Here is a 13,914-nt window from a genome sequence, read left to right on the forward strand (position 1 = left end):
AGAGCTTCTGGCCTAATATGGCTTCCAAAGCTGACAGACAACTTGCTTCAGAAGTTGTGGGGGGTCCTTCAGCACTGGAGGTTTTTAAGAAAGACTTGGCAGCCACCTATCTGAAATGGTGCAGGATCTCCTGTTTGAGCAGGGATTGGATTCGAAGGCCTCCAAGGTCTCTTCTAGCTCTATTCTGATTTTATAGTTTTATAATTTGAAAAAGTAAGCATATAAAATGATTAAGGACAAGTGAAAACAGATGATCAACTTCAGAGTGATTTAGAAATCACAGTGAAAATGTTCTTAAAAGCTAATGGGAGGCCTGAAAAACAGAACTGGAAAGCCTTTGAATTATATTGTTAAAAAAAATTAAATATGGAGCAACAGATTCATAATCCATCATCAGATTCATTTTTATTAGTAAAATAAAATAAACTCTTTCTTTTCTCCTATTCCCTGCATGCATGCTCCAGAAGATTAGAACATCTTCATTTTTATTTTGTGCATTCTTTCCCTTTCTTTTAGTTTAACAAAATTCCCTCCTCCCTCCCTCCCTCCCTCCCTCCTTCCCTCCCTTTCTTCCTTCCCATGCATTAATCCATGTTGCTTACTATTTGAAATCACAATCTTCCATATTCCATGAGAACACCAGATAAGATCATAGATTAAACTAGACACACCCAATTACTGCAACTGTTCTTCATATGTTAACATCATTCTGTATACATCAATTACAGAAGATTAGAAGATCTTCATTTTATCTTGTACATTCTTTCTGTTATGTACGGATTGGCTGGAATCTACATAAGTTTTCATGCTCGCCACAGATTGGCTAGAATCTACATAAGATTTCATGCTCACTGCCGATTGGCTGTCCGGACCGTGGGAGATTTAACCTGCTGTCATTGGTCGGCTGGTCTGCCTGGAGCTCCTTAAAAAGGAGAGTTCCGGCAGCCCAGCCGGCAGAGCGCAATCACATGTTGCTGGAAATAAAAAGGTGCTGAATTCACTAACGACTCTCGTTAGTGCACCGATCTAACACTTTCCGTCTTGCACCGATCTAACACTTTCCGTCTCTTTTTATTTACCGAAACCAAATTCCTTCCTTCTCCCCTTCCCTCCCTCCCTCCCTCCCTCCCTCCCTCCCTCCCTCCTTCCTTCCTTCCTTCCTTCCTTCCTTCCTTCCTTCCTTCCTTCCCACCCATTCATTAATCCATGTTGCTTACTATTTACTACTCTTAGATTTGAAGTCACAATCTTGCCTTTTCCATGAGCACACCATATGGGACCATAGATGGAAGGTGACTTCCATGACCGATCACTGCTTTGATGAATCAAGATGATCACATAACACTTTTTAATCAGATAAGCAAGACCAAATCATCATCCTTATCTCAACCATACAAACCGCATCCCTACATGCTAATTGTGAGGACAGGACTGCTAATCTAGAGACTACCTTGCAGTATGCAGTTTTAGCAACTAAGACTAATGGGAACTGTTTCTCTTTTGTTCCAACAGGAGTATCTGAAGCCACAGAAGAAGAAAAAAAAAAAGATTGAAGCATAATGAATATGACATCCCCCCCTCCAACAATAGCCGACTCTGAAAATAAAACCTGTTCTCCGGAAAAAGGCGAAGGAATTATTATTTTTGCAATCTTCACTGTGCTTTTTTGTGTGTTGGGAATGTTGGGCAACGGCCTCGTGATCTGGCTGCTGGGCTCCTCCGTGAAGAGGAACACTTTTGCCATTTATATTATCAACCTCTCTGTTGCGGATTTTGGTTTCCTCACCTTTGAGCTGATTATCGAAATCCACTGGTTTTTTACACATTTGTATTGTGACTTTCCCTATGAACTCTTCCAAACGGGCTTGCTGTTAATGTACAGTACGGGGCAATTTCTCCTGACCATCATCAGCATCGACAGATGTGTTTCGGTCCTTTTCCCAATTTGGTATCGATGCCATCGGCCGGCGCATTTATTCACTAGTGTGTGTGCTGCCATCTGGGCCATTTGCTTCATCCTCTCTTTAGTTTACTTCACAATTGCAAGTTTTCATAAATATGAACTGAAACATTCCCTGAAGTATCAGTTCATCGTTAACGCTGTGCTTTGTCTCCCACTTATGACCATCTCCAGTGTGGTATTATTTGTCAAAATCTACTTCCTATCCAAAATCCAAAGGCGGAGGAAGCTTTTGACAGCTGTTTTGCTCACGCTTTTCTTCTTTTTAGTCTTGGCTTTTCCGCTAAATGCCTTTTATTTTATTCTATATGTTTTCAAAAATATACATCCCAACCTTTTATATTATGGCTACTTATGTACCTGTATCAATAGCAGCATTAACCCTCTGATCTATTATCTAGTGGGGAGACAGAAGGGTAAAACTCAGCGAAACATCAAAGACTTGCTTCAGAAAGTTTTCAAGGAGGAAGAAAATTCTAGTGATCAAATGGAAACTTCAGAAGGTTCCAAGATCTGAACTCTTTAATTTCACCATTGTCATTCATAAGATACAATCATTTCTTTCAAAGCAAACCAATAATTTCTTTTTTTTATTTAATGGAAACTGATCTCTATCCTGATTAATTTGTGCATGAATCCACAATTTGTGCAGACAATTATCTTTGTGCAATACAAAAACATTTTTCAAGTAACGTAATTACCTAGTATCTCCAACCTGATGATTAATTAGCTTGTTTTACTTCGGCCTTCCCCTACTTGAGTGGCCTTCAATTCTATCTTTGAACTTCGATGTCTAGCCAGTAGGACCATTGTTGAGAATTTTCAAAGTGGACATTCACACTTTTCAAGGCATTCATCATAGAAAGGCCAAGCCAAGGATGGACACATGTAGCCTTCAAAATGTCTTAGGTTCTATCAGGTATATGACTAATGATGAAGGATGATGGAATTCTAGCTCAACTCTATCTGGAGAATCCTATATCTGACTCCACGAGACCAGGATTCGTCAAATCAACTGTATCAAAAAGAGGACAAGTGATACAACAAGATCTTATGAAATCGCATTTTAATGAAAAAAGTTGTATGATTCCAGCGGAAAAGTATCAGACTGAAAACATTTCAAGTGGTAATACCTATAAACTGGCCTCTCTTCCTACATATATATGTATATATTGTATTAGACAATTACATTTAAATCATTTGTTATAGCTTCATTGCCTGTACATAGAGTTTCATATTACTGAGGACAGAAAGAGAAGCAGCTGAAACTAAAACAATGTTATATAATTTTTATGGAAGGGAAAAAAATAGCATTATTTATTCAGTGTACTCTCCCTAAAGAGCTAATGACAAACTATGAAGGAACTCGGAACTTTTTTGGCTTTCTTATGAAAGTGCAAGGGACTATTTTAGACATTTGTATGGTTCGCTGGCTGTGGCTTAATCCAGAGAAAGTGAATCTTTCTTCTGCAACTATGTTATAACTGTCCATAAAGACAATTTGAAAACTTCAAGTAGTGCAGGAACACCAGTGCTGACAGCAGTGATGCTGTTAGGAGTGGTGGCAGCAAGTATGCATTCTGATTTTATTATGCTTATTGTGTCATAATTTCAACAGCTGCCTGCTTAGTTTAAGAGGAAACATCTAGATTGCAGTAGCACTTAGATTTATATACCACTTCATAGTGTTTCACAGCCCTCTCTAAGTAGTTTACAGAGTCAGCCTCTTGCCCCAACAATCTGGGTCCTCATTTTACCCACCTTGGAAGGATGAAAGGCTCAGTCAACCTTGAGCCTGGTAAGATTTGATCTGCCAAACTGTTGGCAGCCGGTGATCAGCAGAAGTAGCCTGCAGTACTGCACTCCAACCACTGCACCACCGTGGCTCTTAAATGTTAATTACTAAATGGTTCTGGGTTTGCATCTCTAAGAAAGTTTTTGCCCTCACATCTACAACAGAAGGCAGTTTGCCTCTCTTGGAAAATAAAGGAAACATTCTGGGCTTTGTGGTTTCATATTTTAAATTCATTTAAAACCTCTTTTAACTTTTTAAGTTTCTGGGCTACCATCACAAATATGGTGTTGCTTCTGCTTTGAGAATTGTTATCTGCCAATAATTCCTTTTTGCTTCGATATGAGTCTCAGGATGAGGTCAGAAGATTCCATGATTTCCTACAAACCAGAAGCAGTTCAGCAATTCTGTGGAACTATCTTCTCCAAACTCTTTTTGAAAAAGTATAGGTTCGTCATCACGACCCTATACCATTTCAGATAGTTGGCTGTCTTGAAATGACAGCCTAAAAGCATACATAAGCATACATACATGTATATTCTAATCAGGTGTCAGCAGAAACGCTTAGAATAGCACTGATAATGCTAGGGCCAGGGTATTTACGAGACCACCTTCTGCTACCGATAACCCCCCACCGGCCAATACGCTCTCACAGAGAGGGCCTCCTCAGGGTGCCATCGGTCAAGCAATGTCGGCTCCGGTCCCCAGGGGGAGAGCCTTCTCTGTGGGGGCACCCACCCTCTGGAACGAGCTACCTCCCGGAATACGACTGATCCCAGATCTCCACACTTTCTGTAAGGCCCTGAAGACGTTTTTATTTCAGCAAGCCGGCCTGGCCTGAATAGGTTTTATGGGTTAGTTTTTAATTGTATAGCTTGGGGTTTTAAATTGGGAGGCCGATTAATTTAATTTATTTTTAGTTATCTTAACTTTTATATTGTATGTTATTTTAATTTTCGGCTGTTCACCGCCCTGAGTGCCTTCAGGGAGAAGGGTGGTATATAAATTCAATAAATAATAATAATAATAATAATAATAATAATAATAATAATAATAATAATAATAATAATAATAATAATAATAATAATAATAATAATAATAATAATAATAAATGAATAATAAATAAATAATGAAGTTGAGCGACTGTGGAAAAAGAAATCGTGTGTTGTCCCGATTGTAATTGGAGCCCTCGGAGCAATACCCAAAGGTCTACCCCGCTATTTAGAAATTCTAAATTTGCCGGACTTGAACATTTTGACTCTACAAAAAACCACCTTACTCGGAACAGCTTACATCCTCCAACGATACCTTAACAGTTCCTAGGTCCTTGGTTAGGACTTGAGCTGCTGAGCTATTAACCAGCCTCAAAGGCTGTGAATCTCACTAAAGATTAACCAATAAATAATAATAATAATAAAAAAAAAACTAGGAGAGTGATTAATGCAGTGCTCCCAAATAGGAGGAATACAATAATAACTACATGCAAACATTACATAAATCTGTACATGTAAATGAGAAATAGGATTACAATAATGATGATTATTTAGGAAGGAATACAACTTTGTGTTGAAACCAGGATGATCTCTGTAAACTCCATCCAGATGTTCTCAGTAGGAGCTTAAAAACTTGCATTCTAAAAACTTGAATGTATTCTAATCAGTCACACCAAGTGGCATCCTGTAGTCTGATCTGCTGACCTTAAAAAAAAAAAAAGTCATATAGGTTAGTACAATACCCGTGTGTCGTGGCCCATCAGCGGCCTGTGCGGATCGTGACTGATCCCGATGAGGAGGAGGCTGGTGTGGTGTCACACCAGCAGCTGGCACAGCCAGTGCTTGTGTCGGACAGCGAGGAGGCTGAAGAGGATGTGATGCCAGAGACAGAGACTCAGCCAGGGCCTTCAGAACCTCCAGAGGCTCCTTCAAGTGGAGAGAGCGAAGTGGAGGAGCCTCTCCTCAATGCTCAGGCACGCAGGGCTGCCAAAAGGCAGGAGTGGCTACTCATAATTGGCCATTCCCTTAGCCTATTTAAGTCGCAGCTAGTGCTTTCTTGCTAGAAACAACGTCTCATTACTACAGAGCATCTTGGAGAGTGAGCGACTTCTCATATCTGGTTTTCTGGGCTGATTGCCAATCTTTGTCGGACTTCATTCTTAATAACTTTGATAAGGACCCTTTGCATGAGAAGCCTGCATTTTTGAAAGGGGTTTGTTTGGAATTAAACAGTGTTTGCGAAGCTTGGTGTGTGTCACATTCTCTGGGAATCCGAAGCTGGGGCAGAACACCGTGTCAACCTCCGAAACGGCAATGGTTTCAGGCTTCTGTGTGCCATCTCGGGGTTGCTACAAAGTGGGGGGGTGAGCCTTTGAAGGGGATTAAGCCAGTGGTGGGTTTTAATAAAAAAAATACTACCAGTTCTGTGGGTGTGGCTAGGTGGGTGTGGCATGGCTTGGTGGGCGTGGCTTGGTGGGCATGGCAGGGGAAGGATACTGCAAAATCTCCATTCCCACCCCACTCCACGGGAAGGATACTTCAAAATCTCCATTCCCACCCCACTACAGGGGAAGGTTACTGCAAAATCCCCATTTCCTCCCGATCAACTGGGACTTGGGAGGCAGGGAATAAACGGGGACAGGAACAGTCAGAATTTTTACTACTGGTTCTCCAGAACTGGTCAGAACCTGCTGAAACCCACCTCTGGATTAAGCCCTGGGTGGGGTAGTTAGGCCCTGTCACTTGGGAGGAAGAGGGTGGGATTCACAGGGAGAGGGTATATGGCGGAGCAATGAAAGCAGATTTCTGCGCAGAATGGCAGCAGTGAGTAGGCGAGCAACAAGCACCACGGAAATGCCGGAGATCCAAGGAGGTTGATTGCCGGCATTCAAGACAGCTGGAGAGGGACAGGGAGCTCAGGCCCTCCATAATCAGCTAGAGGATGGAGGCTCGTAGAGCTGGCTTTGACTCACTTTGTGCCGTGATTCTATGCTGGAATAAAGGCATTGTAAATCAGCGTCCTACTTCCCTAGCTCAGAACCGTGACAACCCAGAGAGCTCTAGCACATTCTAAGGCAATTATTGAATGTCTGGGTGTCTGTTTGTGGATATTCTAGAGCAGGGGTCCCCAATCCCCAATCCCTGGTCCGTGGACCAGCACTGGTCTGTGGCATGCCAGAAACCGGGTCATGGAAACAAGTGAAGCCCCATCCACAGGATGCAGGCAGCACACAAAACCACAGCCCTTCCTTCCTGTCTGCGGATAAACCTTTCTCTATGGAACTGGTCCTTGGTACCCAAAAGCTTGGGGGCAGCTGATCTAGAAGAGTTCTGGGAACTTCAATATTTCTCTGTGCTTTGTACTGTTGCAGAGTTTATCTGCAAAACTCTGCAGAGTTTATCTGCAGAGAAAATGTGGTGTTTTTTTTTTTAAGGAGTGACAAGAACGGCCTGTCGAAATACTTGTTCGCAGGTTTGCACTGTAAAGTTACCATTGTGAAGTTATTTTCAAATTTTAAGGAAGATGGTGAACACGGGGATGCAAATCACAGGAATCAAGCCTGGCTCAAGGGAACTCATCGAAGAAATCACGAAGGAGTGGTTAAGTTGTATTACTTGAAAGCAATGTGGAACTGGTGACTTAATAGCGGTTCAGATCTTCCCAGACTCTACCGGAAACCAAATCTTATTCTTAGAAATCTCTCATCTTCTCCTTTCTTTTTACTGAACAAATATATCCCCTTAACCCTTTCTGTAGCTTCATGTTGTGCACCCAGAAAGCTCTACTGAGTCATTTCTTCCCTAGACACTGTTCTGACTAGTGGTGGGTTCCTCCTGGTTCAGCCCAGTTCAGCTGAGCTGGTAGCAGTGATGATATGATGTCACTAAACCAGTTCTCTTTGTTCAGGAGCTGGGCCCTCCTGCCCCCCCTGCCCCCTGCCCCCCGCCCCCCGTGTTATTCTTAGCTTTTATTTGGCCCCGCCCCCAATCTATTGCTGCCTCCTGAGTCCCAGCTGATTGGCTAGAAGGAAAAAAACTGTTTAAACTCTTGCCGCAGGGTTTCAAAGGGCCTCCCTACAGCTGATCAGTGTTAAAAGGCAGTGTGGTGGTAGACTGGTGCCTCCAAAAACAAATGAGTAGACCGGTACAGCTCTTCAAGCAGTTAAAAGCCTGGTGGACCAGTACCTCTGCTAAATCCTTAAGGATTGTCACATGACCATCAAGCCACACCCACAAAATAAGCCACACCCACAGAACCGGTAGTAAAAAAATTTAGAACCCACCCCTGGTTCTGACCCAGCCTTTGCGGAACCAAGAAATAGAACCCCTTGTCCTGAAAAATCCCTCTTTATTTAACTACTGTGAATTCATGGCATTCACACAGAGAAAAGTCCAAGCAATAATCCTTCCAAGGGTTAACTGAAGTACCAACCTTATAAGTTCTTGGATAATTGCCAGGCTGGGAGCTTCCAGCCACAAAGTTGTAAATTAAACTCTCTCAAACAGTCTCTGAGACAGGAATTCACGATGAGCAAATCTTCCTAAATAAATCCGAATGTTGTTTCCCATGACTCCACTTCCCTTTAGCTTCTATTTATTCCCCAGCCAGGGAGGAGCCATTCAATGTCCATGAGTGCCTTTCTTTCTGATTCGGCTCCTGGTACTCAATTGTTGTTCTGCCCCAGCTACGGACCCCAAAGAACGCAGCACACACAAAGTCCATTCAAACCTTAGTTTACTGAATAAACCAGTCTTTTACAACAACGGCTGTTAATTAACTGCATTAATAGCCACCAAGAATTCAAAGAATAATAACTGAAAACTTACTATGGTTGGCAGAATGCCCAGAAGCAATTTGCAGGAAGCTGATAAGATTAGCAAGACAAGACACAAAGGTATGTGAATGAAGTTGTTCCCTGCAAATTGCTTCGGTCATCGTCCTTTCTTAAGTAGGCTAAAGGAGTGGCCAATTAGCCCCAAGACTTACTCTCGAGGAGACCTCCTCCTGAGGAGCCATTCCTGCCTTTTGGCAGCTCAGCGCGCCCATGTATCGAGAAGAGGCTCCTCCTCTTCTTCCTCTTCACTTAAGGGAGCTTCTGGAGGTTCTGAAGGTCCTGGCTGAATCCCCGCCTCTGGCACCACATCTTCTCCAGCCACCTCATTGTCCAACTCGAGTGCCAGCTGCACAGGCTGCTGGTGCAACACCACACCAGCCTTCTCGCTGTCCAAATCAGCTACAAGCTGCACAGGCCACGTACGGGCCACAACAATTGTTCTCCTCTCCTGACAGCTCTGCGCATATACGCAACTGGAACAGGCCCCAGCTCTTCTTCCCCACTTGCCTCTGACTCCAAAGGCATCTGGGAAATGTTGGATGGCTCTGGCTCTATCTCTGTGTCTGATGCAGAGCATCCATCAGAGTCTTCCCCAGACTCCAGGACTGGCCCAAGTTCCTCCCCAACCTACTCATCATCTGAGTCTGCCACCAGCTCCGCTGGCCGCTGGCGGGCTACAACAGTCACTTCCAGATGGGACCATAGGTAATCAATTTATATGCCGCACTGAGTCCTAGGAGAGGGGCGGCATATAAATTGAAATAATAATAATAATAATAATAATAATAATAATAATAATAATAATAATTATTATTATTATTATTATTATTATTATTATTATTATTATTATTATTATTATTATTATTATTTTACAACAGTTCATTTAGTGGCCATTCAAATGGCAGGGAAAAATGACTTATGACCATTTTTCACACTTATAACCATTGCAGCATCTCCATAGTCACGTGATCAAAATTCAAGTACTTAGTCACTGACTCATATTTATGATGGTTGCAATATCCCAGGGTCACATGGTTTCTGACAAGCCAATGGGGAAACCAGGTTCACTTAACAACCGTGTTACTAACTTAACAACTGTAGTAATTCACTGGACAAATTGTGGCAAGGAAGGTTGTAAAATGGGGCAAAATTCACTGAACAACTGATTCACGTAACAACAGAAAGTTGGGCTCAATTGTGGTCATATGTCAAGGACTACCCGTACTTCAATGCACTCTGCAATTTGACTTATTCTCCCATTATTCCTATACAAAAGGCCTGTTAAACTGGCGGCCCGTAGGCCGGATGCGTCACAAGCAGACCACGCCCACCCCAGATCCGCAAAGGCAAAAATGTCACGATATATCATGTTGCGATCGAGTTTGACACCCGTGCTATACAATTTGTAGACAGAGAAGGCACTGGTATGTTCTCACTCAAATTTTTAGATTGTTTCCCCTGCCAAGATATCATCAAATATCATTCATATTATTTGCATATTACAGAAAATCTTTATCGCGCTGAGTTTGCAGAGATTAAACAAGTTCCTCCTTATCTTTCCACTTGGCTGTATATATTCTGTTTTCTCAAAGCATCTCTACCACAGGCCATCAAAGGGTGAAACCAGATTCATCAAAGAAATTGCATTTTCTGGGCATTCTTTGGTCTTCAAAGAGATCTGCTGATCCTCCTTGGACCTACTAGCTGTCTTCACCAGGTAAACTTGTTGTCTCTTGGAAACTACAGTAGTGGCCAAACTTATGGAAACCTTTTGGGAAAAGTGTATTTTCTAAAACTAGCTAATAACACCACTTTCTTTCTTTCTTTCTTTTTTTTTTGAAGTAGTACCATAAAATTATATATCAATGGAAAGATAATTTAATCAAGAATGTAATGCAATAACTTTTAGGAAGGATTTGCTGTTAGAATAGAAGTTACAGTATAAAGAAGAAAAGTGAAATGAGATATACAAAAAATATCACCATAGAAAAAATGAGAACTACAAAAATTATCACCATGTTAATATTTCGTTGGGTAACCTTTAGTATGAATTACAGCCTTACAACGTCTTCCCATGGAGTGAACCAAGTCTTTTAGTTCTGCAGCTGTTATCATGTGAAACCAAGATTGAATGATGGCTTCTATTAACTGGGTTTTATTGCTGGGTCGCTTCTGACTAACCAGTTTCTTTAGTCGACTCCATAGATTTTCAATTGAGTTAAGGTCTGGGCTATTCCCAGGCCATTCCAGCAGTGGAATAGGATTATCTTGAAACTCCAAAAAAAGTGGTGTTAATAGCCATCAAATCTCAAAAATAAACTTTTCTCAAAAGGTTTCCACAATTTTGCCCACTACTGTATTGCAGCTGCCTGCAATTACTGCTGGTTCGAATCTCTCCAAGGCTCAAGGTTGACTCAGCCTTCCATCCTTTCTAAGGTAGGTGAAATGAGGACCCAGTTTGTGGGGGCAATAAGCTGACTTTGTATAAATATACAAAAGTATGAAGGCTATTGCTTAACACATTGTAAACCGCCCTGAGTCTCCGGAGAAGGGCGGCATATAAATCAAATTTTAAAAAAAATGAAAAGAAGTCCGCTTTAGTTATGGATAGGTTGAAAGAAGGGTTGGGAGGAGTTTGTAAGATGCTATGATTTTCTCCGATGTGTTGATTTGAAGAAATCCTACACTTTTTTGGGAGAAATTGAAGGAAGAGATGGAAAAAAAGTCTTCCCCAAGCTCTTTCTGAAAAGAAAACCAATCAAAATAGATTGGGCAGCAAAGGCAGATGGGATTTCAGAGGAGAGCTGGCCCACACATTCTTTCCAGATTTGAAAAGAAAAGTGAGATTAATACTTATGTTATAATATCATAAGCACCCAGAGGAAACGTGGTGTCTCATTGGCTAAGATGCTGAGCTTGTTGAGCAAAAGGTCGGCAGTTCAGCGGTTCGAATCCCTAATGCCGCGTAATGGGGTGAGCTCCCATTACTTGTCCCAGCTTCTGCCAACCTAGCAGTTCGAAAGCACGTAAAAAATGCAAGTAGAAAAATAGGGACCACCTTTGGTGGGAAGGGAACAGCGTTCTGTGTGCCTTTGGTGTTGAGTCATGCCGGCCACATGACCACGGAGACATCTTTGGACAGCACTGGCTCTTCAGCTTTGAAATGGAGATGATCACCGCCCCCTAGAGTCGGGAACGACTAGCACATATGTGTGAGGGGAACCTTTAACTTTACCTTTTTAAGCACTCAGAGAAAGAAGAGGAAGTCAATGTTAAGAAAAACATTGAGAGGTATAATTTCTGTTCTTGATACAGATTTATCCTCCTCTTGAGCAACCAGCCAAAGTGGAGCAGTAGGTAGGGTACAGTTTTCAAAAAATTGAGGAATTGTGGTTAAGGCAACTTTCACATATATGTGAAGACTGGAGACTATGAGTTATTCCTCCATTTGTTGGGTGATCTTGGGTCAGTTTCTTTTTCACAGTCACAAGCTACTTCAAAACAACATTGTCAAGAAAGTTGCAGGGACTAATCCAGATAGTCACCAAAAGTCAAGACTCATTTGAAAGCACAACAACAACAAGAAGAAAGAATCACGGAAAGCTAATTGGAGCTCTGTTTGATAAGTGCTCTTGTGAAAGCAAATAGGCTTTATTTATTAGCTGATTTGTTCACTTTCATTCTAACAATTATGTTTTTTTTTTAAATTTCAGTATCCTGAATTACATTTTAAACAATGAGGACTGATTTCATCTTAAGCACACAGACAAATCTATTCACTTCTTTAAAAGGTATATGCAAGATACAAAGGGAATTATGTGCTTTTTTTCCTTTGCCTTCTTTTAGGTTATTTCTTTTAAAGAAATTATCAAGTGTTTAAGTTGTGTTTAGTGACATTATCACCAGAAATTTTCCTCCCCTCTCCTCTCCTCTCCTTCTTTCAATCTCTCTCCCTCTCCTCTCTTCTCCTTCCCTATGTAACTGCATCTTTCATAATGCTGGACCAACGAAACATGGATGAACTGAAGTACTCATTATAGATGCATTTCATTCTAGCTAGAATTTCTGTATTATCTTCAAGGGCAACCACATGCAGGGCATACTGGAGATGGATGGATGGATGGATGGATGGATGGATGGATGGATGGATGGATGGATGGATGATGTATCACAAAATTGTTTTGGACCCCAAGCAACAACATAATTAGATTTCCTCCATGGCAATCCATTCTATTCTTTGAAGTTTCCCAACGGTGTATTCATTGCCACTATAACTGTCCATCCACTTAGTTGTTGGTCATAGTCTTCTTATGAATTTCCTGATTTCCTCAGTGCTCCATCAGTTTGTTTGTTTGGTTTTAGTCTTTTCCAACACCAAAGTTCAAAAGTGTCAATGCTCTTCCTATCCTACTTTGTTAAAGTCCACCTTTTAATTCCATAGGATATCACCAAGAATTCCATGACTTGCACTGTTCCGATCTTTATATGTAGAGACACATCACAGCATTTTGATGTCTTTTTCATGGACACTCTAAAAGTAGGAGACTGTGAAATATCACGTGACTGCTTATTCGTTTCATTCTAAAAGGCAGAAGCTATTCATCCATTCAGTATCTACATTGTCAGTTCTGAGAATGGTTGCCCTGTCATTAGTCTGGTATAGTTAATGTTAGTTCCATTTTTTTTTCACTGTGCTCTGTCACTTTTAATAGAATGGAATGGAATGGAAAGGAATGGAATGGAATGGAATGGAAAGGAATGGAATGGAATGGAATGGAATGGAATGGAATGGAATGGAAAGGAAAGGAAAGGAAAGGAAAGGAAAGGAAAGGAAAGGAAAGGAATGGAATGGAATGGAATGGAATGGAATGGAAAGGAAAGGAATGGAATGGAATGGAATGGAATGGAAAGGAATGGAATGGAATGGAATGGAATGGAAAGGAATGGAATGGAAAGGAAAGGAAAGGAAAGGAAAGGAATGGAATGGAATGGAAAGGAAAGGAAAGGAAAGGAAAGGAAAGGAAAGGAAAGGAAAGGAATGGAATGGAATGGAATGGAATGGAATGGAATGGAAAGGAAAGGAAAGGAATGGAATGGAATGGAAAGGAACGGAATGGAAAGGAAAGGAAAGGAAAGGAAAGGAATGGAATGGAATGGAAAGGAATGGAATGGAATGGAATGGAATGGAATGGAATGGAATGGAAAGGAATGGAATAAAATGGAAAGGAAAGGAAAGGAATGGAATGGAATGGAAAGGAAAGGAAAGGAATGGAATGGAATGGAATGGAATGGAATGGAATGGAATGGAATGGAATGGAATGGAATGGAATGGAA

General features: G+C 41.3%; 1 protein-coding gene across 1 annotated transcript; it reads left to right on the forward strand.

Annotated features, from left to right (window-relative positions):
- Positions 1–1,559: 1,559 nt before the first annotated feature.
- Positions 1,560–2,477, forward strand: LOC132709922 (mas-related G protein-coupled receptor member D-like). The gene has a single exon (XM_060684981.1). It carries the CDS (start codon positions 1,560–1,562, stop codon positions 2,475–2,477), a length of 918 nt encoding a protein of 305 aa, XP_060540964.1.
- Positions 2,478–13,914: the final 11,437 nt, after the last annotated feature.

This window comes from Pantherophis guttatus, chromosome 3 (assembly GCF_059756535.1).
Source record: "Pantherophis guttatus breed Tessera chromosome 3, ASM5975653v1, whole genome shotgun sequence".
In the NCBI taxonomy this organism is placed as follows: Eukaryota; Metazoa; Chordata; class Lepidosauria; order Squamata; family Colubridae; genus Pantherophis; species Pantherophis guttatus.